At 48.0% G+C, this 23,070-nt stretch overlaps 1 protein-coding gene across 1 annotated transcript in view; it reads right to left on the reverse strand.

Annotated features, from left to right (window-relative positions):
* The window catches only part of RASA3 (RAS p21 protein activator 3), a 231,377-nt gene extending 227,394 nt beyond the window's left edge, over positions 1–3,983 (reverse strand). Inside the window, exon 1 of the mRNA XM_077296562.1 lies at positions 3,299–3,983. Within this exon, the coding sequence (XP_077152677.1) occupies positions 3,299–3,353 (55 nt within the window). The 5' untranslated portion in view covers positions 3,354–3,983. The remainder of the gene's footprint in view (positions 1–3,298) is intronic.
* Between the last annotated feature and the right edge of the window lie 19,087 nt (positions 3,984–23,070).

Genomic DNA, 23,070 nt, shown 5'->3' on the forward strand with positions numbered 1-23,070 from the left:
GAAAATGGCCGCCGCGATCTCCATCTGTGCACGCGCGGCAGCCCGCGGCCATTTTCCTGAAGCCCCGGGCAGCAGAGCGCTCCAACTGCGCATGCGCGGCCACAGGAAGCCCCCACGATCACCAGGGATATAGCGCAGAGCGCGCCGTTTTACGTCACCTGCGCAGTCGCAAACCACTACGCCACCAACGGAAACCTAAGCAAGATCTGGGGGAAGAAACAGCTTTGTCACCACGCCCCTATGACCAGACCAGCATGATTGACAAGCGAAAACGGCGACTTTGGTAAGTAATTTCGGCAGCTTAGGTGGGGAATCAGGGTAGAAAAAAAAAAACACTTTTGTAAAGCACAGCTCATGCCCTATGTAGCGGTATTTTTATCTCCGAATGAAAAACCGGGGTGACAGGTTCCCTTTAAAGGGTTGATAGTAACTTGGTCCTCGTCAGTGCGAAGTATGAGATCTGATTTGGCTAGGCGAGAGGCTCTGGACTTGGGTCTAAGGGGTAAGGTTTCTCCTTGTGGAGAGTGACATACCAGCTCTGGCTTGTCAAGGTAAGGAGGCTTATTCGCCGTGCAATGCTATTCTGGGAAATTAGAAATGTAGTATAGTTCTTCTGATTAGCTATATCTCCTTTCCCATGTGAAGGGCATTGCAGTAGCTTAGGTATCCATGGTTACGATCACTCGTATTGTTAGGCCATGTTCACACTTTGCGGTTTTTCCCGTGGAACCGTGGCGATTTTGATGCTGCGAGTCCGCAGCAGTTTCCATAGCGTTTCCATTTACATGTAAACCCTATGGAAACCGCAAACCGCTGTGCACATGAAGCGGGAAAAACCGCGCAGAAACACAGTGGTTTAAAACCCGCAGCATGTCACTTCTTAGTGCAGAATCGCAGCGATTCTGCACCCATAGGAATGCATTGAACCGCTTACTTCCCGCATGGGGCTGTGCCCACGTTGCGGGAAGTAAGCGGTTAATGTGCGGGTGGTACCCGGGGTGGAGGAGAGGAGACTCTCCTCCAGGCCCTGGGAACCATATTTGGGGTAAAAAAAAGAATAAAAATAAAAAATGATGTTATACTCACCTCTCAGCGCTGCACGCGGCCGTCCGGTCAGAGTTGCTGTGCGAACAGGACCTGCGGTGACGTCGCGGTCACATGACCGTGATGACGCCCTGGTCACATAACCGTGACGTCACGAAGGTCCTTCTCGGCACAGCATCTTTGGAACCGGACCGCCGCGTGCAGCACCGAGGAGATCCGGACATCAGAGGGTGAGTATAAGCAATTTTTATTATTTTTACCATTACTATTGATGCTGCATATTCAGCATCAATAGTATAGGAGTAATCCCGCAGCGGAAACCGCAAAACAAACCGCGATAAATCTGCAGGGATAACCGCAGCGGTTTTGCCCTGCAGATTTATCAATTCCGCTGCGGGAGAACCCGCAGAGCACGCCGCAGAGTGTGAACATGGCCTTACAGTTAGCTGTTAGTGGTTGTAACCTATGGATACCTCAACTAATGCAATGCCCTACATGGGGTCATGGGGTAGACAACATAGCAAATCAGAAGAACTATACTACATTTCTAATTGGAAGTAATGGCTAAGATTATTATTACATATACTACATAATGGGATGGATTCTTAGAGGTGGGAATACCCCTTTAAAAATAGAGTAAACAAAACTGCTGCAAAAATTGGAAATTGAAGCACATTCTCTATGACAACTAATCAGATATCGGCTTTACTTTTCAGGTGCTTTTTTTTTTTTTTTTTTTTTTTTTAAAGAAAGCTACAACCAGATTGGTTGCTCTAGGCAAGCATTTCACTTTTACAAAATCCCCCAAAATAAACATGGTACATTTTAGATTCTTATTTGTGCAGTTATCACTTTGCAACGGTAAGACTCAAATACGATGCAGGCAAAGCCCGACTAGAAGAAATACCAACACTTTGTGGTTAGCGTGAGCAGGACTCCACCTTTAAGTGGAAAAAATATTCGCAGCGGATTTGACACTTGATAGAAAACCACAACCAAACTGCTGGTTTCCTCCTACATGGGAAAACCTCGAATTGAAAAAAAAAATATTTAGTAATTTAGAGGCACATTATTATAGAATACAGGATCTAGCAAAAAATAATATTTATTAGATTAAAAATAAAGTTAGAATACTTGATAATGATAATTCTGATTATATGCAAATGGCAAAACACGCAAAAACACTAGCAAAAAAAAAAAATCACACGTGTATTGCACAATGTTATAATATTATAGAATACTATACATACTACAAAGGAAAGGCAGAACTTCCACATGAACCCTGAGGCAATGATCAGCACTGGCCTGGCAGCGGTTAGGGTGCGGGCCCTTACCCCACCCCAATCATCATACCCAGAACACGGCATGCAGCTCTTGTTAGTGTGCAGGCCCTGAACATTTATGCCCTGATAAGGGGCAGACACTTTCCTTCACATTTAGTAAGGGCTCCACAATACATGTGACAGGCTGCAGTTCACATCACAACCACCAGGAGGCCACATGCAGAGACATTACCAGGCAGAGTATCACCGTGTCGTGTCTGTCTCCCATAGCTAGTCACCTGGCCACACAGCTTAGAGCAGTCACATGGGGACACTTCTCTACCTGAGGGCGGCCGGATCGTCAGTCCAGCACCGGCTCCATGGAAACTTGGACCAGGCACCCCCTCCTGAAGACATCTTTTGGGACAGCAGCCCCTCTCGGGTACCAGTGCTTCCCACTAGCTGATACTTTTTGTGAAAGGAAAAAAAAAACACTTCCCAAGGATGGCTATAAATAGCACACAGACCCCACAGCAAGAAGAAGCCAATTCTTACACCTGGTGCTATACTGAGCTGCCAGTAACTCCTCCAGGAGAAGGGCTCCTCCATGTAGCAGCGCCCAGTCCGGCGGCCCACTGCGCCCACGCTACCAGCCGGCGGGGCCATGGCTTGGTATTCCGGGCACACATTTCCCACTGGGACAGAAGAATGGGGGTTTTGTTGCCCAGGGAGGGTCTTGCCAGCAGGCAGACCACACAGCCATGGGCACGAGGGGCCGCGTCTCCCTCATGTGCTGGCACAGCCGCCGTCAGGGTGGTAACAAGTGACATCATCCAAGTCTATGAGGTCATAGGCGGGGGGAGCAGAGCTGCCACAGTGCCATCCTGTGCACAAAGGAGGGAGCCAGCAGCCGCCCTGCGCTAGTCACCTGTGCCCGGCCCCCGGCACCGCTGCCCCTGCCCCCGGCACCGTGACCCCGAGCAGCCGCTCACCTATCTTGATCCTGACGCTCTGAAAGACTCGGATCCCTTCCTCCTCCACCGCCATAGTGCTCGGCGCTGTAGCGCTGCTCGGTCACTGCGCTCCGGCCACTGCAGCTCTGGAGCCCGGTCTCCTCCTCACACAGCACAGAGCGAAGCGTCCGGAGGTGACATCCTCCAACCCGGGACGCGAGCCTGGAGGGGGCTTGGCCTGCACGCCCTCCTCATCGCTGATTGGCTGTCGATGACACAGAAAGAATGAGGGGGCGTTGGCAGGAGTAGTGTCCTCACTCATTATTGGCTAAGGCGCGGAGGGCGGGGCTTTAGGGTCCACTATGGGTAGGCGAGCTGGTGGTGCTGCTGCACAGTCGGGCGCCGCTCCTCGCCGGCTCCGCACTACTGACTGCTGAAGACCATGCACAATACCCGAACCATTCAGTGTCCCGCTCTGTACCCCGACCCTAGAAGAGCAGCATGACGGCCGTCAGGTGGACCCCGGGTCAGAATTAGCCACTGCACTGCAGAATTGAAAGGGTGTTCCGTTCCGGGATGAGAATGGCTACTTATACAGTGGCCAGGGCTATGCCACCACTGGGCAGCTGCACGACATCGTCAGGAATAGAAGGGAATAGTTGTCTCAAGTTAGTAAATGGTTAAAATTGCAAAGCGTTTGTAAAAAAAACCAGGAATCTTTTCAATGTTCTTACTCCTGAAAGGAGGACCTTTTAATTCTATAGTTTACTGCTCATTGCCTAGGTTACCGGCCACCTCTGCACTGTCCTAGTCGTTTGGCAGGCTGTTTGCTGTAGAGCTTGTAAGCGCTGCTCTCAAGCTGGTCAGGTAGCGCCATCGGACATTGTGGGTCACTAGTGGCCAGTGCATTGGGGAGATTGCCACCTGCCTGGATGGTCAGACGTCAGGAGTGCACTGCCCCCTGGGAGCAGGAGGCCTAGAGGCGGAGGAGCAGAGCGCTCCTGAAGAACAAACATGGGACAACCCCTTTAAGGAAACCATGCACCAGGGTGTGTCCCCAATCCCCCAAACCAGGCACTGGCCACCTCATATAATCGGTGTATGTGATGTGGTGAATGGCGATGCCTGTAGTATGGCACGTATGTCAGCCAGGCTGGATCTTAAGAAAAAGAAGAGGTAAATATTTATTTTGTTATTTTATACCATTTTTAGCTGTATTTTTTTTATATAACGTTTGCATAACCCTCATGAATGTTCCAATAAATGATATAAATAAGTAAAGATTATTATTATACGGGCTTCAGTGGTGGCCTACATCTGCCTATCTCTCTCCAGACCCTGAATGTAATTTAAGCCCCCCGAGTAGACAATAGATCGTTTGGCCAATAGTTATCTCTCCTGACTCCTCCATGCTCGGGATGTTCTGCCGAGCGCTCCTGTGTCCTGGGAGAGAGCCACTGCCAGACTCCGCTGCCGTCAGCTTATCTCAGGGAGGACAAAGGCTTCTCCAGTCCGAAGTCAGACGTCTCCCTGGACATCACCTATAATGGGAGAGTCGGGGGCCCCTATTGACATTAGACTGCTAGCCAACTCCGCTCATCTCTTGGGCTCGTGCAGACGGTCCGACTGAAATCCAACAAAGTATCGGACTTATGTTATTCTATTTAGCTGTGCATATGTCTGTATGCAAGATATACATCTGATCTGCGGACGCACTCAGCCATGCAAGTCATAGAGTGTGTGGAAAACATTGGACTGCACTCAGATGACATCTGAGTGGAGTCAGATTTTCACGGACTGACAGAATGGACACTTTTTCCATCTTTTATTATCTGAGAAAATCGGATCATGCTATGATGATACTCTGATCAGAGTTTGATTAGAGTGTCATTTGCATAATCGTCTGTATTCTCTGGTACACTGGTGTGACCCTAGCTTTCATAGTGGAGATGAGCAGATCTGTCTTCCTGATTTAATCATTGGCTCTTCACAAGTCATTTATGGTGTGCCTCTATTAGGATACAGAAGTGGGATACCACCAGCACTAAACAGTGGGAATGGTAAGTAATGACTGGATGTGAAGCATGCACAACACTGATGTAAGCGCACTACTCCAACTCCCATGGGCTGCTGCTACTTCCACGGAATCCTGAGGGATGGTCGGGAATCAAGAGGCCAATGTAGAAAGAAAAACGTGGTTTCATGAGCGCTGCCTCACAATGGGAGACCAAAGATGTCTTTGATATTCAGGGTATTTGTGTAAGTAACGCGTTTCGGAGTTGGCCTGACTCCTTCATCAGACACATAAAAACAGGATGTTGGTCTTGACCTTTTATTGGGGTAATTCCTTACATAAGATAACATAATTGGTGGATAATAAAATTGTAACAATTACATACACTACCGTTCCAAAGTTTAGGGTCACCCAGACAATTTTGTGTTTTCCATGAAAACTCATACTTTTATTAGTCAAATGAGTTGTCAAATGAATTGAAAATCTAGTCCAGACATTGACATGGTTCAAAAAAAAGATTTTTATTTGAAATAATAATTTTCTCCTTCAAACTTTGCTTTCGTCAAAGAATGCTCCCTTTGCAGCAATTACAGCATTGCAGACCTTTGTTATTCTAGCAGTTAATTTGCTGCGGTAATCTGGAGAAATTTCACCCCATGCTTCCAGGAGCCCCTCCCACAAGTTGGTTTGGCTTGATGGGCACTTTTTGCGTACCATATGGTCAAGCTGCTCCCACAACAGCTCAATGGGGTTGAGATCTGGTGACTGCGCTGGCCACTCCATTCTACTGTAGATAGAATACCAGCTGCCTGCTTCTTCTGGTACGATATTTGTGGTAAGTCCACGTTGAAACCTCTACAATTTTTTGAATTCTTGCAGCAGCACGGGGATGATCCTTTTTTCCTACCTAAGTGTATGTCTTGCACTGACCTATGGATCTGCAGCAGCCGCCATTAATATATGTCCTTCCTTCAAGCTCACCAGGTGAGTAGTTCTCTTTGTGGGCAACTCTGTGTAACGTTTGATAAGACCCTATTTGCGCTTTTGTGTCTCCCTCTTTTCTCTGACTAAATAGTTCTTGCATAATTTGGAGGTGTGCTTTGGGTCATTGACCTGTTGTAGGATGAAATTGGCTCCAATCAAGCACTGCCCAAAGGGTATGGCATGGCATTGCAAAATGGAGTGATAGCCTTCCTTATTAAAAATCCCTTTTACCTTGTACAAATCTCCCACTTTACCAGCACCAAAGCAACCCCAGAGCATTACATTACCTCCACCATGCTTGACAGATGGCGTCAGACACTCTTCCAGCATCTTTTCAGTTGTTCTGCGTCTCACAAATGTTCTTCTGTGTGATCCATATAGTTTCCAATATGGGGTCACTTGTGAGGGATTTCTACTGTTTGGGTACATCAGGGGTTCTGCAAACACAACGTGACGCTCGCAGACCATTCCATCTAAGTTTGCATTCCAAACGGCGCTCCTTCCCTTCTGAGCTCTGCCATGCACCCAAACGGTGGTTCCCCACCACATATGGGGTATCAGCATACTCAGGACAAATTGGACAACAACTTTTGGGGTCCAATTGCTCCTGTTACCCTTGGGAAAATACAAAACTGGGGGGCTAAAAAATAATTTTTGTGGAAAAAAAAGATTTTTTATTTTCGCGGCTCTGCGTTATAAACTGTAGTGAAACACTTGGGGGTTCAAAGTTCTCACAACACATCTAGATAAGTTCCTTAGGGTGTCACTTGTGGGGGGGTTTCCACTGTTTAGGCACATCAGGGGCTCTCCAAACGCGACATGGCTTCCTATCTCAATTCCAGTCAATTTTGCATTGGAAAGCCAAACGGCGCTCCTCCCCTTCCAAGCTCTGCCATGCACCCAAACAGTGGTTAACCCCCACATATTGGGTATCAGCGTACTCAGGACAAATTGCACAACAACTTTTGTGGTCCAATTTCTTCTGTCACCCTTGGGAAAATAAAAAATTGGGGCAAAAATATCATTTTTGTGAAAAAATATGATTTTTTATTTTTACAGTTCTACGTTATAAACTTCTGTGAAGCACTTGGTGGGTCAAAGTGCTCACCACACATCTAGATAAGTTCCTTAGGGGGTCTACTTTCCAAAATGGCGTCACTTGTGGGGGATTTCTACTGTTTAGGCACATCAAGGGCTCTCCATACGCAACATGGCGTCCTATCTCAATTCCAGCCAATTTTGCATTGGAAAGTCAACCTGCGCTCCTTCCCTTCCGAGCTCTGCCATGCGGCCAAACAGTGGTTCCCCCCCACATATCTACAACAACTTTTGGGATCCAATATCTCCTGTTACCCTTAGTAAAATACAACAAATTGGATCTAAAGTAAATTTTTTGTGAAAGAAAGATAAATGTTCATTTTTTTTTTTTTTTTTTAAACCTTCCAAAAATTCTTGTGAAACACCTGAAGGGTTTATAAACTTCTTGAATGTGATTTTGAGCACCTTGAGGGGTGCAGTTTTTAGAATGGTGTCACACTTGGATATTTTCTATCATATAGACCCCTCAAAGTAACTTCAAATATGATGTGGTCCCTAAAAAAAAAAAAAATGGTGTTGTAAAAATGAGAAATTGCTAGACAACTTTTAACCCTTATAACTCCCTACCAAAAAAAAAATTTGTTTCCAAAATTGTGCTGATGTAAAGTAGACATGTGAGAAATGTTACTTATTAAGTATTTTGTGTGACATATCTCTGTGATTTAACCCCTTTCTGACCTCGGACGGGATAGTATGTCCGAGGTCAGAAGCCCCGCTTTGACGCGGGCTCCGGCGGTGAGCCCGCATCAAAGCCGGGACATGTCAGCTGTTTTGAACAGCTGACATGTGCCCGTAATAGGCGCGGACAGAATCGCGATCTGCCCGTGCCTATTAACTAGTTAAATGCCGCTGTCAAACACAGACAGCGGCATTTAACCTGCTCTTCCGGCCGGGCGGCCGGAAATGAGTGCATTGCCGACCCCCGTCACATGATCGGAGGTCGGCGATGCTTGTACATTGTAACCATAGAGGTCCTTGAGACCTCTATGGTTACAGATCCCCGGCAGCTGTGAGCGCCACCCTGTGGTTGGCGCTCACAGCACACCTGATTTTCTGCTGCATAGCAGCGAACAGCAGATCGCGGCTATGTACCAGAGGCGATTGTGCTGTGCCTGCTTCTAGCCTCCCATGGAGGCTATAGAAGCATGGCAAAAGTTAAAAAAAAAAATGTGAAAAAAAAAAATAATATATATATAAAAGTTTAAATCACCCCCCTTTCGCCCCAATCAAAATAAATCAATTAAAAAAAATCAAACCTACAAATATTTGGTATCGCCGCGTTCAGAATCGCCCTATCAATAAAAAAAAAGCATTAACCTGATTGCTAAACGGCGTAGCGAGAAAAAAAATTCAAAACGCCAGAATTACGTTTTTTTGGTTGCCGTGACATTGCATTAAAATGCAATAACGGGCGATCAAAAGAACGTATCTGCACCAAAATGGTATTATTAAAAACGCCAGCTCGGCACGCAAAAAATAAGCCCTCAACCGACCCCAGATAATGAAAAATGGAGACGCTACGAGTATCGGAAAATGGCACTTTTTTTTTTTTTAGCAGAGTTTGGAATTTTTTTTCACCACTTAGATAAAAAATAACCTAGTCATGTGAGGTGTCTATGAACTCGTACTGACCTGGAGAATCATAATGGCAGGTCAGTTTTAGCATTTAGTGAACCTAGCAAAAAAGCCAAACAAAAAACAAGTGTGGGATTGCACTATTTTTGCAATTTCGCCTTACTTGGAATTTTTTTCCTGTTTTCCAGTACATGACATGGTAAAACCAATGCTGTCTTTCAAAAGTACATCTTGTCCTGCAAAAAATAAGCACTCACATGGCCAAATTGACGGCAAAATAAAAAAGTTATGGCTCTGGGAAGGAGGGGAGCGAAAAACGAACACGGAAAAATGGAAAATCCCAAGGTCATGAAGGGGTTAAGGGCATGAAAATTCAAAGTTGGAAAATTGCAAAATTTTCCAAATTTTTGCCAAATTTCCGTTCTTTTCACAAATGAACGCAAGTAATGTCAAGGAAATTTTACCACTAACATGAAGTACAATATGTCACGAGAAAACATTGTCAGAATCATCGGGCTCCATGCAAGCATTCCAGAGTTATAACCTCATAAAGGGACAGTGGTCAGAATTGTAAAAATTCGCCCAGTCATTAACATGCAAACCAGCATTGGGGGGTTAAGGGGTTAATGTTTTTGGACATTAATTCTTCTTTTATGAAAATATGAATTCATTTATAGGCCATGTTCACAGTTTGCGGTTTTTACCGCGGATCCGCGGCGATTTTGATGCTGCGGGTCCGCAGCAGTTTCCATAGAGTTTACATTAACATGTAAACCCTATGGAAACAGCAAACCGCAGTGCACATGCTGCAGGAAAAACCGCACAGACGCAGCGGTTTAAAACCCGCAGCATGTCACTTCTTTGTGCAGAATCGCAGCGATTCTGCACCCATAGAAATGCATTGAACCGCTTACTTCCCGCATGGGGCTGTGCCCACGTTGCGGGAAGTAAGCGGATAATGTGCGGGTGGTACCCGGGGTGGAGGAGAGGAGACTCTCCTCCAGGCCCTGGGAACCATAAATAGTGTAAAAAAAAAAAAAAAAGAATTAAAATAAAAAAATGTTATACTTACCTCTCAGCGCTGCCCGCGGCCGTCCGGTCTTCGGTTTGCTGTGCGAGCAGGACCTGTGGTGACGTTGCGGTCACATGACCGTGATGACGCCTCGGTCACATGACCGTGACGTCACGAAGGTCCTTCTCGGCACAGCATCTTTGGAACCGGACCGCCGGGTGCAGCGCCCAGGAGATCCGGACATCGGAGGGTGAGTATATAACCAATTTTTATTATTTTTATCATTACTATTGATGCTGCATATTGCAGCATATGCAGCATCAATAGTACAGGAGTAATCCCGCAGCGGAAACCGCGGAACAAACCGCGATAAATCTGCAGGGATAACCGCAGCGGTTTTGCCCTGCAGATTTATCAATTCTGCTGCGGGATAAACCTGCAGAGCACACCGCAAAGTGTGAACATGGCCTTACAGTGAGGAAAAAAGTATTTAGTCAGCCATCAATTGTGCAAGTTCTCCCAGTTAAAAAGATGAGAGAGGACATTATAGGTAGACCAAAACTATGAGAGTTAAAATTGAGAAAACAAATCCAAAAAATCACCTTGTCTGATTTGGCAAGATTTATTTTGCATATTTTGGTGGAAAATAAGTATATAGTCACCTAAAATCATGAGAGTTCTGGCTCTCACAGACCTGTAACTTCTTCAAGAGGCTCCTCTGTTCTCCACTCATTACCTGTAGTAATGGCACCTGTTTGAACTTATCAGTATGAAAGACACCTGTCCACAACCTCAAACAGTCGCACTCCAAACACCACTATGGTGAAAATCAAAGAGCTGTCAAAGGACACTCAAAACAAGATTGTAGCCCTGCACCAGGCTGGGAAAAATGAATCTGCAATATGCAAGCAGCTTGGTGTGATGAAATCAACTGTGGGAGCAATAATAAGAAAATGGAAGACCTACAAGACCACTGATAATCTCCCTCGATCTGGGGCTCCATGCAAGATCTCACCCTGTAGGGTTGGGAGGAGACTGCAGGCACATAGGATGCAGTAACGGACTGTACACAGACCAAGGGTGATAGAAGTTTATTATACAGCAGAGATTCCACGCAGGGAGAAAACGGAGGGATAATATTCCCTAATAGAGCAAATGGCTAATAGGGATAACTTAAGGAACAAGGACAAGTAACGCAGACAATTGAATTAAATATAACATCACTCAGACACGGTCGAACTCCTGTCTGTGACTGGGGCTGCTTAGATTGTGTCGCAGTGGGAGTCTGTCACAGTCCTGAGGAAGATGGGGTAGTATCTCCTGACGTTGGCGGTGTCCTTTCGTGGTCCTGTCCTGACGATGGCGGCGACTCCTTGGGAGCCTGACGCGGGTCTTGGGTCCAGCAGATGAGGCGATGAAGAGGGAAACGTCCTTATCCTCAGCGATGAGTGTCCCAACACTACAGAGACCTGCAGCACTGCCCAAACACAGTTTACAACAGGCAGGACGGTTCGCCATGACCTTGTCTCTCACGGTCAGTGCTGACAGCATGGACGGCTGTGGCAGCGGTCTCATCAGGGACAGCGGTGTCTGAGCGGTACCCAGTCGGTAGTCTCCTGTCAAAGCGCTTTGCCGTCCCAGGCTCTGCTCTACTTTGTCCAGTCGCCTCACAGCTGATTTTACCTCACAGGCGTCTCGCGCGCTCGACGTTCCTGCCCAAACTGTTTGAATCCTCGTGTGCGAACATCCTCTCAGCTTGACCACGCCCCCTTTTCTCAAGTACAGGGAGCGGTCCCGCACTTTAAGCTTTCCCCCCTGTAATTTAGGTGACAGCCCCGACGGTTCTGGACCCATTACGGAAAAGACATGCCTAGTTGGTTTCTTCCCCTTACAGGGTCAAAAAGACCACAAGGACGGTGATCAAAAACCCCAGCGACAGGCCTATAACATCACTGCTCTAGAGGAGATCTGCATGGAGGAATGGGCCAACATACCACCAACAGTGTGTGCCAACCTTGTAAAGACATACAGAAAACGTTTGACCTCTGTCATTACCAACAAAGGATATATAACAAAATATTGAGATGAACTTTTGTTAATGACCAAATACTTATTTTCCACCATAATTTGCAAAATAAATCTTGCCAAATCAGACAAGGTGATTTTCTGAATTTCTTTTCTCATTTTAACTCTCATAGTTGTGGTCTTCCTATGATGTCAATTACTGGCTTCTCTCATGATTTCAAGTGGAAGAACTTGCATAATTGGTGGCTGACTAAATACTTTTTTCCCCCTCTGTATATATAAATGCCCAGTGGGTAAGCCCTTGTAGCATATTAAGGGTAAGTTCACACAGGGTGTTTTTGCTCTTTTTTTCTTTTCTGCAGCAAAACCTGTTTTTTGGTGCATTTTTTTTTTTTCTCTTTGTCCAGGCTAATGTCATTGGATTTTCAGCAGCAAAAACGCAGCAAATAATGATACCTGCGTTTTTGCTGCATTTTTTTCAACACCCATTCAAGTCAATGGGTGAAAAAACGCAGCAAAAACGCTGAAAGAAGTGGCATGCTCTATGTCAAAAAAACGCAGCAAAGCACAAAATACTGATCAAACAAAAACCAATGTGTGTGCATGAGATTTCTGAAATCTCATAGGCTTTGCTGGTTCTGTAATAACAGCTGAAAATAAGCATAAAATAAGTAGCAAAAATATGCAGCAAAAACGTCCTGTGTGAACTTACCCTGGTGCGTTTTTTTGGTGCGCATTTGGTGCGTTTTTTAAGCGTGTTTTTTTTCTTTGTCCATGCTAATGTCCTCGGATTTTCAGCAGCAAATAATGATACCTGCGTTTTTGCTGCGTTTTTCCAGGACGTCCCCCTGACAGCACACTGGAGGACGTCCTCCTCCTCCTTGCAGGGACAGGAAAAACAGCACGAGAGGTTAAAAGGTCCCACTCCGCCCCCTTTCCTTTAGTGTTTTTCCTGTCCCTGCATGGAGGGACACACGAGAAAAGACAGCGCAGTGCAGCGCGGTAACTCACCAGTCTGGAGGGCTTGGGGGATCGTGCGGCTAGGCCAATATCCTTCCCCCGCAACAGTGGCCCAAGGCAGAAACTTACCGGTGGGGAGTCCCTCTGCCCAGAGACCAGTCGAGCGGACGGGCTCCTGGGTTGAACCGCATCCTCCCGGGGGGGGGGGCTCTCGGTTCAGGCGCCAGGAGAGAAGAGGCGCCGCATGGAGGACCCGGCGCCAGCAGCAGAGCACAGTGCGTTCCACAGCGTGGAACGCGGAAGTAACAGGCATATACTTGAGGGAACTTCCGGTGTCATCGCAAGGTAAGGTGACGTCATATCCGGGGGAGGGAACGCTCCCGGCGTGCGTTCCACCTCGTGGAACGCAGAAGTGCGTGCGCTTTAGGCACAAAAGAACCCAGAGTCGCCGCAGGTGTGCATCCAATATTTCCTTCCTGTGTGAAGGAAGGTGGGGGCGCCAGATTTGAATCTCTGTGAGGTACTGCGACTGCAGGACACAGTTTGAGGTCCGTGCCAGCCAGGCTGCTGCAGATGCCGGAGACTAAGGGTGAGTGCAGCAGAAGCTGCTATATCCCTTAATTTGTCTGTTTGACCACATATTGATACTGTGCATGTTTTTTAACAGAAAATATGGAGGTCAGAAATGAGGAGACAGGGGTAAGTGCGCAGTGTGCAGAGTACATTCATACGCCCGCACACACACTGAGCAGTTCTTATTCTTATCTTAGGATAAAGAGGCCACTCAGACTCCCCTCCCTCAGACAAAGAAGTCTGGCAAGGTGTTGTCTAAATCTAAGAGATGCTCCATATGTAATGTAAAGCTTCCAGAAGCATACAAGAAAGCTCTCTGCAGCGCCTGTATTACTAAGATTGTCAGAGATGAACAACCGACAATGTTATCTGAGATGAGGAGTCTAATCCGGGAGGAGGTCCAGAATTCTTTAGCCTCAATGTCTCAACGGGATCTTTCCAGTCCGTCTCCGGCCCGTAAAAGACCAAGAAGTGACCCAGATCAGGAGGATCGGGATGATTCCTCAGAAGCAGAATTGGAATTCAGAGATTCAGACCAGGAAGAAGGAGAATTGCCGCTGGAAGAGGAGCAAGGAAGAAGATATTATTTTCCAGTGGAAGACACAGAGTTGGTTCAAGCGGTTAGAAGTACTATGCAGATAAAGGAAGAACCACGTACGAGATCTAGACAAGATCAGATGTTTGGAGGTCTCACGTATCAGGAACAAACAGTATTCCCAGTGAGTGATCACAGGAATGAAAAGATGCGGAACGTAGATTGGTGATGTCCCGAGAGTTTAAGAACCGTCTTCCATTTGATCCGGAGGAGATCAAGTCATGGGAAGAAATTCCTAAAGTAGATGTTCCCATAGCCAAGGTGGCAAAAAAGACATCCATACCTTTTGAGGATTCATCTAGTCTCAAAGATGCAATGGACCGCAAGGCGGATATCCTTTTACGTCGAGCCTGGGAGACCTCAGCAGCTTTAATAAAGACAAACATTGCAGCCACGTCAGTAGCAAGATCCATGTTCCTTTGGATGGGACAATTGGAAGAACATTTAATTAATAAGACCCCGCGGGCAGATATAATTACTTCCCTGCCTATCATTAAGTCCGCTACGGCCTTCATGGCGGACGCTTCGGCTGAGTCTGTTAGGTTCGCAGCCAGAAATAGCTCTTTGTCTAACGCAACCCGAAGAGCAATTTGGCTTAGAGCTTGGTCAGGAGATAATGCATCTAAAAATAAGTTGTGTGCTATTCCATTCACAGGCTCCAGGATATTCGGTCAGGCTTTAGATGACATCTTAGAATCTGCATCGGATAGTAAAAAAGGGTTTCCCGAGGATAAACCTAGGAAATTTCAACCCTTTCGGAAAAGACCCTTTCCTCCCCCTCCCCCTCGCAGACAACCGGAGTATAGAGAACAATAGAGATCTGGCAGAGGGACCTTTAAGGGTTCCTATGCTCAAAACAAAAGGGGAAGGAGTTCTCTTTTTGGGTCAAGCTATAGACCCAGAAGACAATGACGCCATAGGTATAGGCGGGAGACTAAGCCTCTTTCTAAAACACTGGGGTCAAATCTCAGACAACAGTTATGTCCTCAAAATAATTTCAGAGGGTTACAGAATAGAGCTGGTATCCCGCGTACCACAAAGGTGTATCGCACCAACAGTAGTAAATTCAAAACTCCCCTATGTTCACAGACCTGCAAGAGCTATTCAGTTCTGGGGTCATAGTGCGGGTTCCCTCTCCAGAAATAGGCTCAGGTCACTATTCTTCTCTTTTTTCGATTCCAAAGTCGTCAGGAGGTTCCCGTACAATAATAAATTTAAAACCTCTGAATGTATTCGTCAGATACAAAAGATTCAGAATGGAGTCCATCAGGTCTACCATTCACCTGATAGACAGGGATTCGGTAATGTGCACTCTCGATTTGAAGAGTGCGTATTATCAGGTCCCGATTCACCCCACATCTCAGGAGCTGCTGAGATTCTCGGTGAAATTCCCGGACCAGACCTGCCACTTTCAATTTCAATGCCTCCCATTCGGGCTAGGTTCAGCCCCAAGAATTTTCACGAAATTGGTAGCAGAAGTGGTGGCTTTCTTAAGAAACCAAGGAATAACAATAATTCCATACCTGGACGATTTTCTTCTCATAGCACGAACAAAGGACATTCTGCTGCAACACAGAGATCGGGTCATAGCAGTATTGGAACGACTAGGATGGGTGGTAAACCGAAAGAAGTCGCATCTAAGGCCCGAATCCCGAAAAATATTCCTGGGAGTACTCTTGGATTCTACAGTCAGACAATCATTCCTGCCAAAGGACAAAGGGATCTCAATAAAAAAGATGATTTTAGAATTCCTGAGAAGTCCAGCGACGATAAGATCTGCCATGAAGATTTTGGGGAAGATGACAGCTTGCATCCCGTCAGATGGGCCCAGGCTCACTCAAGACCATTACAAGAACAAGTCCTCAGGGATGGGACCGTCGTCGTTCATCATTAGACAGAAAGCTACAGTTATCAACGAAGGTAAGAAGGTCACTACGATGGTGGACTCAAGACTGCAACCTAAGAGTGGGTGTTCCTTGGATCTCAACCCCTTGTGTCGTAATCACCACGGACGCAAGTCAGTGGGGATGGGGAGCACACTTGGAAGGAAGATTCTTTCAGGGCAGGTGGCCCGAAGAGATCAGTCAGATGTCATCAAATTACAGAGAACTTTACGCGGTTTGGGAAGCTCTCAGAAGAAACCGTTCCCAGCTAAAGGACAGACATGTAAAGATCTTATCAGACAATGTAACAGCAGTATCCTTTTTGAGACATCAAGGAGGTTCCAGACACAAGCCTCTCCAAGATCTGGCACGAAAAATGTTTGCTTGGGCAGAAAACACGGTCTTGTCAATATCAGCAGTGCATTTAGAAGGATCTCAAAATATTCTAGCCGACTACCTAAGCAGAAGAAGGGTTTGTCCAACCGAATGGGAATTAAATCAAAGAATTTTTCAAGAACTATGCCATCGTTGGGGAACTCCCGGGATAGATTTGTCCGCCACAAGAAAAAATTCAAAGGTGCCCAGATTTTATTCCCTCAACCCTTCAGACATGCCGGAAGCAGTCGATGCCTTGAGTCAAACATGGAACGAGCCTCTGTCTTATGCCTTTCCTCCAATAGCACTCATTCCTGTGGTGCTCAGGAAGATTCAGGAGGACCAGGCAACAGTGCTGACAATTGTACCGTTTTGACCAAAAAGAAGCTGGTTTCCATTATTGGGAGCCATGACAACGGAAAATCCTATCAAACTCCTGGTATGGAAGGATACCATTCATCAAGGACCGGTATTACACCAGGACCCGGAGAGATTACATCTATCAGCATGGATCCTGAGAGGGATATCTTGAAAGCCAGAGGCCTATTGGATGAAGTAATTACAACCATCCAAGCGAGTAGGAAGCCTGTTACCGCAGCCATCTACCACAAAATCTGGAGGAAATTTTGTATGGAAAGTGGCGGGTCGGCCGTGATGCCGGAGGCTTAGATGTTCCCAGAGTTTTAAATTTTTTACAAACTGGCTTCAACTTTGGGGCTCAGGCCGAGTACTCTTAAAGTACAAATCTCGGCCCTCAGTACTTTCTTGGATTATCCATTGGCCTCCCACCCTTGGATAATTAGATTTGTGAAGGCTGTCCTAAGATTACGGCCTACCTTAAGACAGCTAGCTCCTACATGGGACTTAAATTTGGTTCTCAGGGCTCTTTGTAAAGATCCTTATACTCTTGAGGAAGACATGTGTAGCGCCCCCACTGCCGCAGGGCCGAGGGGTACCCGGTACCGGGCCTCTGAGTCTCTGCTCTGGGGTTGTCACGGTGGCTAGGCCCGGTCCGTGACCCTGCTGAGGGGCGTACAGTGATAGATATGATGGATGATGGTGATGGTGGTGGTGCTGTAGTGGTAAATAATGAGGACACCAGGTTGCAGTCTCTTTACCTCTTTACTGAAGGTTTTAGAGTCCTCAGTCCAGAGCGCTGTCAACAGGGCTGTCTGAGACCGGCCGGTCCAAAGGCACATCAGGAGTTCTCTTTACAGGTGGGAATCAGTGTCTACCTTCTAGCGCTGTGTGTTGTAGTCCTTCCCTGCTGAGCTCCCGGGGTAGTCCTCACAACTGCTTCTGTCTGTCTCTGATGTTCGTTCTCTCCGTCCCCCAGATGATATGGTAGGACGCACCCGTATGACGGGGTAGGCCTGGAGTTCTTCCGGGACCCTAGAGTTGCCCCTCTCCCACAGCTGCCTCCGTTTTCTGCTTAGGTGTTAAGTGAGACAGCCAACCTTTAATTGGCTGTCCTGCCGTGGTTTGCAGTAGTACTTAAAGTCTCTTACTTGCTCGGCGTTCCGGCCACCGACTGTTTGCGCCTCAGAAGGATGTTGCCTCGGTCTAACAGCACGACTCCTTCTGGTCCTAATTCCTCTTTACTGTATTCCCGTTGTGCACTGGTTAGTTCTGCTCTGAGGAGTCTGCCAGGATCCCATCCCTGACAGGTCCTCTCACTAGCTCTTCCCAGCTACTTCTCCCTGTCTTCCTGTCCAACCCCCAGTTTTACCAGAGTGTGAGGAGTGGCCTACTAGATAGGACCACCCCCCCTGGTGGCCGGAGTGTGAAGTGTAGTGAGGTGTTTCTGGTCAGAGAAACTCCTTTAGTGCAATCAGACGTACCATAGCTCCCCATAGTGGCGGAGCCACAGTACTGCAACGACCAGGACTCTGGGGCGCTGCACTCCCCCCCGGTTAAATCCAGTACTCCCGGACTGGGAAAACAAGAACAACAATACATGTTAACAGGAAACACACAAAATTTTTGAAATAGCATAACAATTAAACATAACAGTGCTTCCCTTTATGGGAGGTGAGAACTCTTGAACGTTGCGAAAGTTAGGTCATGCACAGTTTATGACTCTCAGTTCAGTGGTTGAAACAGCGGGGACCCCAAGTAAACAAAGGGGTCCCCCTTTTTGAACGTTTTTGAGCAATTCACCGTCCATTACTCTATTGTCCATTTTAAAACCTGTAACAAAAGATATACACACAAACATTCTCAACTAAATAGCAGCCCTTATTAATACCTCCAAGTTTTGTAGCAGACCGGAGTTTGATTTTGAGTGCTGCGTGTGGACCTTCGCAGCGCAGGGGTTGCTATTGGCCTAACAGGGCCCGCTATGCTTGCTACCGCTGGTGTAGTGCACTGTCTTCTAGCTACACTTCTAGTGAGTCTGGGTAGCACTGGCAGGTTGGGGCTCTCAGAGCTGCTGCTATCAACAGTGGGTACAGCAGATTCACCGATAGCAGAGGGAGGATTTGCCGGTTCAACGGTTGGCATGGCATCTTCAGGTAAGGCTTGTTGAGGTTGCGGGACCGGATGATCTGGTACCACCATTGTTTCTGGTGGGTCCGGCTGTTGAAACATTAGAACAGGTACCACGATGGCTTGATTTATCTGAGTCCAGGACTGGGGAAAGTCACCAAGGACGGTATGGATCATCTTCTCCTTTTTCCACCGGCGGGGAGATTTCTGGGGCCGTGTCCCTCTCTCTCAACTTATCGGGGCAGACCTTAAGGTGATCCCTGGATAACGCTGTCGAGGTCTCCCCTCTGTCCTTGCTGATGAGACAGACCTTCGTGTTGTCGAAGTCGGATGGCAGGATGGTATACGGTTCCGCTTCCCATTAATCATCGAGCTTGTGTAATCTCCTCTTTCGTTTAAGTACTTGCTCACCAGGTGACAGGGGAATCGCAGGAGTGTGTTGGTTGTAGTCCCTTTCTTGTTTCTGCCTAGCCTGGGCGAGACTTCTTTCTACACACTCCTGTACTTCGCGGTACCTTCGCTGCCTTTCTGCATCCCAATCTGCATCCGGCGAGGTATCTTCGGGTACTAGGACCCCCATGTCCAGATCAACGGGTAACCGACTAGATCTTCCTCGCATCAGGTACGCTGGAGTACAGTTGGTGGAATTTACTGGGATGTGATTGTACATATCCACCAAGTCAGGCAACTTTATCGGCCACAGGTTCCGTTCCTCCACAGGCAAGGTCTTCAATAAATCGATTACCACTTGGTTCATCTTCTCGCACATCCCGTTGGTTTGAGGATGGTACGGTGTGGTTCTGATCTTCTTACACCCGTACAGTTGGCAGAATTCTTGGAACACTTCTGCTTCGAATGCAGGTCCCTGATCGGTCAGTACCTTCTCTGGGTAGCCATGGGGCCTACAAAAGTGCTGCTGGAAGGCCCTGGCGGCAGTCCTGGCCGTTAGATCCTTGACAGGTACAACCACCAAAAACCTGGAGTAGTGGTCCACGATGGTAAGGGCGTAGATATAGCCCGACCGGCTAGGTGTCAGCTTCACATGATCCAGCGCGACCAGTTCGAGCGGCCGTTTGGTGATGATAGGCCGCAGGGGAGCCCGTTGACTGTCACGGTCCTTCCTGCGCAGACTACATGGACCACACTCCCGACACCACTTCTCAATGGTTCTCTTCATGCCAATCCAATAGAACCTCCCTCGGAGTAGCCTTTCTAGCTTCCTCCATCCGAAGTGTCCGGCTCCATCATGGTAGGCTCCCAGAACCATGGGCGTATCTCGCCTTGGCACCACTATCTGCCACACCAATTCATGAGTACGTGGGTCGATGCTCCTCCTGCACAGCTTGCCATCATGGATAAACAGTTTGCTTCTCCCCTTCCACAGCTGTTGGGTTTCTTGTGGATCATCTGGGCCGGGATGCAACCCTGCCTGCGTCAAGAGCTCTTTCACCCGACGGACCGCGGGGTCACCATCCTGGGTTTCTGCCCACCCGTGATGAGGCAGGGGATTCAGCGTGGCATCTGGTTGGTTCCTGTGCCTGTTCTTCACATGATGAGAGTTCTGAGTGGCTTTGGGGCGATGGAATGCAGGCAGCTCCACCTCTTCAAGTGCCTCCGGGTCTTCTCCCGTTTCTGGCAAATTGGGCATTCGGGACAAGGCATCGGCATTGGCATTCTTGTGTCCTACCCGGTACTTGATGGTGAAATCGTAGTTGGACAGCCGGGCCATCCATCGCTGTTCCAAGGCCCCGAGTTTGGCAGTATCCAGATGCGTTAGTGGATTGTTATCCGTAAAGACGGTGAATTTCACGGAGGCCAGGTAGTGTTTGAACCTCTCTGTCACTGCCCAGACGATGGCAAGGAATTCCAGCTTAAAGGAACTGTAGTTGTCAGGGTTCCTTTCCGTGGGACGGAGTTTCCTGCTGGCGTAAGCGATCACCCTTTCTTTGCCTTTCTGGACCTGGGACAGCACGGCTCCTAATCCCACATTGCTGGCATCTGTGTACAGCACAAACGGTTGATCGTATTCGGGGTAAGCCAGTACCTCTTCTCCCGTCAGTGCCGACTTCAAACAGGTGAAGGATTCCTCCAGCTCCTCGTTCCAATCAAAGGGGGTGTTCCTCCCCTTGGTCTTCTTTGGTTGGCCCACCAACAGGTTTTGCAAGGGTGCGGCCTTCTTGGTGAAGTCCTTAATGAACCTCCGGTAGTAGCCTACCAACCCGAGGAACTGCCGGACTTCGTGGAGGTCACTAGGCTTTGGCCAGTCCTTGATCACTGTGACCTTGTCGGGGTCTGGGGCCACTCCTTCAGCGCTCACCACATGGCCCAGGTACTGCACTTTAGGTTTCAGCAGATGACACTTGGACGGTTTCACCTTTAAGCCGAAGTTGGACAGGGCTTCAAACACCTCGGCCAGGTGCTTCAAATGGTCTTCGTAGGTCTTAGAGAAGATAATGACATCATCCAAATACAGCAGCACGGTTTCAAAGTTCATGTGTCCCAGGCAGCACTCCATCATCCTCTGGAACGTCCCGGGAGCATTGCACAATCCGAAGGGCATGTAGTTGAATTCGCAGAGACCCATCGGGGTCGTGAAGGCTGTCTTCTCTTTGTCCGCCTCTGCCACAGGAACCTGCCAGTACCCACTGGTGAGATCTAAGGTAGAGAAGTAGTTAGCAGATTTTAAGGCAGCCAGAGACTCCTCTATCCTGGGCAGTGGGTATGCGTCCTTATGTGTAATGCGATTCAGCTGCCTGTAATCAACCCACATCCTCATTGTACCATCTTTCTTTTTAACAAGGACTAACGGAGCTGCCCAGGGGCTACAGCTGTCTCTCACCACCCCAGCCTCCTTCATTTCCCGCAACATGTCCTTGGCACACTGATAATGAGCTGGGGGTACAGGGCGATATCTCTTTTATGGGTCGGTGATCTCCCGTGGGGATATGATGTTGGATCCCTTTCACCTGCCCAAAATCTAAGGGGTGTTTGCTGAATACCTGCTCGTACTCATGTACCACCCTGTAGGCCCCCTGTTTTTGATGGGATGGGGTAGAGTCAGTGCCCACATGCAATTCCCGACACCAGTCTTTCGAGTGCTCTGCAGAACCTTTGTTCTCCGCCACGTTTGACGGGACCAAGGGTTCAGGTGTCTGTATCACACTATTATTGACAGTGAACAGTTTGGCGAGCGTGGTATACTTGGTGAGGTGAACCTCTTCCTCCCCACAATTGAGGACACGTACGGGCACTCTCCCCTGGCGGACGTCGACCACCCCCCGGGCTGTCAGAACAGTAGGCCTATTGTCTGAATATACGGGTTCTACCAAGGCCTGGTAGTCCTTACCCCTGAGGCCTATGGCTGCCCGACACCATATTAACATTTCACTCCTGGGGGTATCGCGATGGGGTTTGAATCACTCACAGTGACACGACCAATCTCACCCCCAGTCAGCTCTACCTGCTGTCTCTGCATCAGAGCTCTGATTTCCTTCTGCAGGGCACGTTGCTCACTGTGGCCAGCGGTTTCCGCCACCTGTTGCAACAAAACAATAACTTCTGCAAGACAATTTTCTGTAACATTAGTACCAAGAGTCATCATGGGATTACATTCTCGACGATCAATATCAACAATCACAATCCCTTGGGCTTTCAATTCCACCCGCCCCACCTTGATGGTGACCTCCTTATACCCCACTTGTGGCAACGGCTGACCATTACTGGCTATTATGGTGAAATCATCGTCAGGGCCACGAGTAATATCAGTATCTTCCCAATACCGTTTATAAAGCACGTAAGGTATAGTCGTCACCTGAGAACCGGTGTCCAGCAAAGCGTTCAATGGGATTCCATCAACCACTACAAGGAGAACTGGTCGTCCTCCAATGTACTTGGTTCTCCAATGCTGCGGGCCTGACCGTCCTACTCCTGGGGGTTGGCCCTTTGCCCCAGGGGTTGCTCGTTTAAAGGACAGTACCTTGCAAGGTGCCCCACCTGGTGACAGCGGCGGCAGATGGGTCGTCCGTCCGGGTGGAAGCGATCGTCGTTCCGGCCTCTGGTCGGCGGAGTCCTCCTCTGTCGCATCCAAGGAACATCCTCTGGTCTGGAGGCCAACCGGATCTTCTCCTTGGGGGCCTCCTGTAGGGACTGCACCGTCCGGGTCAGGGCAGCAACGCTCTTGGTCAGCTCCTGCATCTGGAGGCGAAGTCCTGCAGGGGAGTCGTCCTCTAG

Source organism: Ranitomeya variabilis, chromosome 3, assembly GCF_051348905.1.
Source record: "Ranitomeya variabilis isolate aRanVar5 chromosome 3, aRanVar5.hap1, whole genome shotgun sequence".
NCBI classification, from domain to species: domain Eukaryota; kingdom Metazoa; phylum Chordata; class Amphibia; order Anura; family Dendrobatidae; genus Ranitomeya; species Ranitomeya variabilis.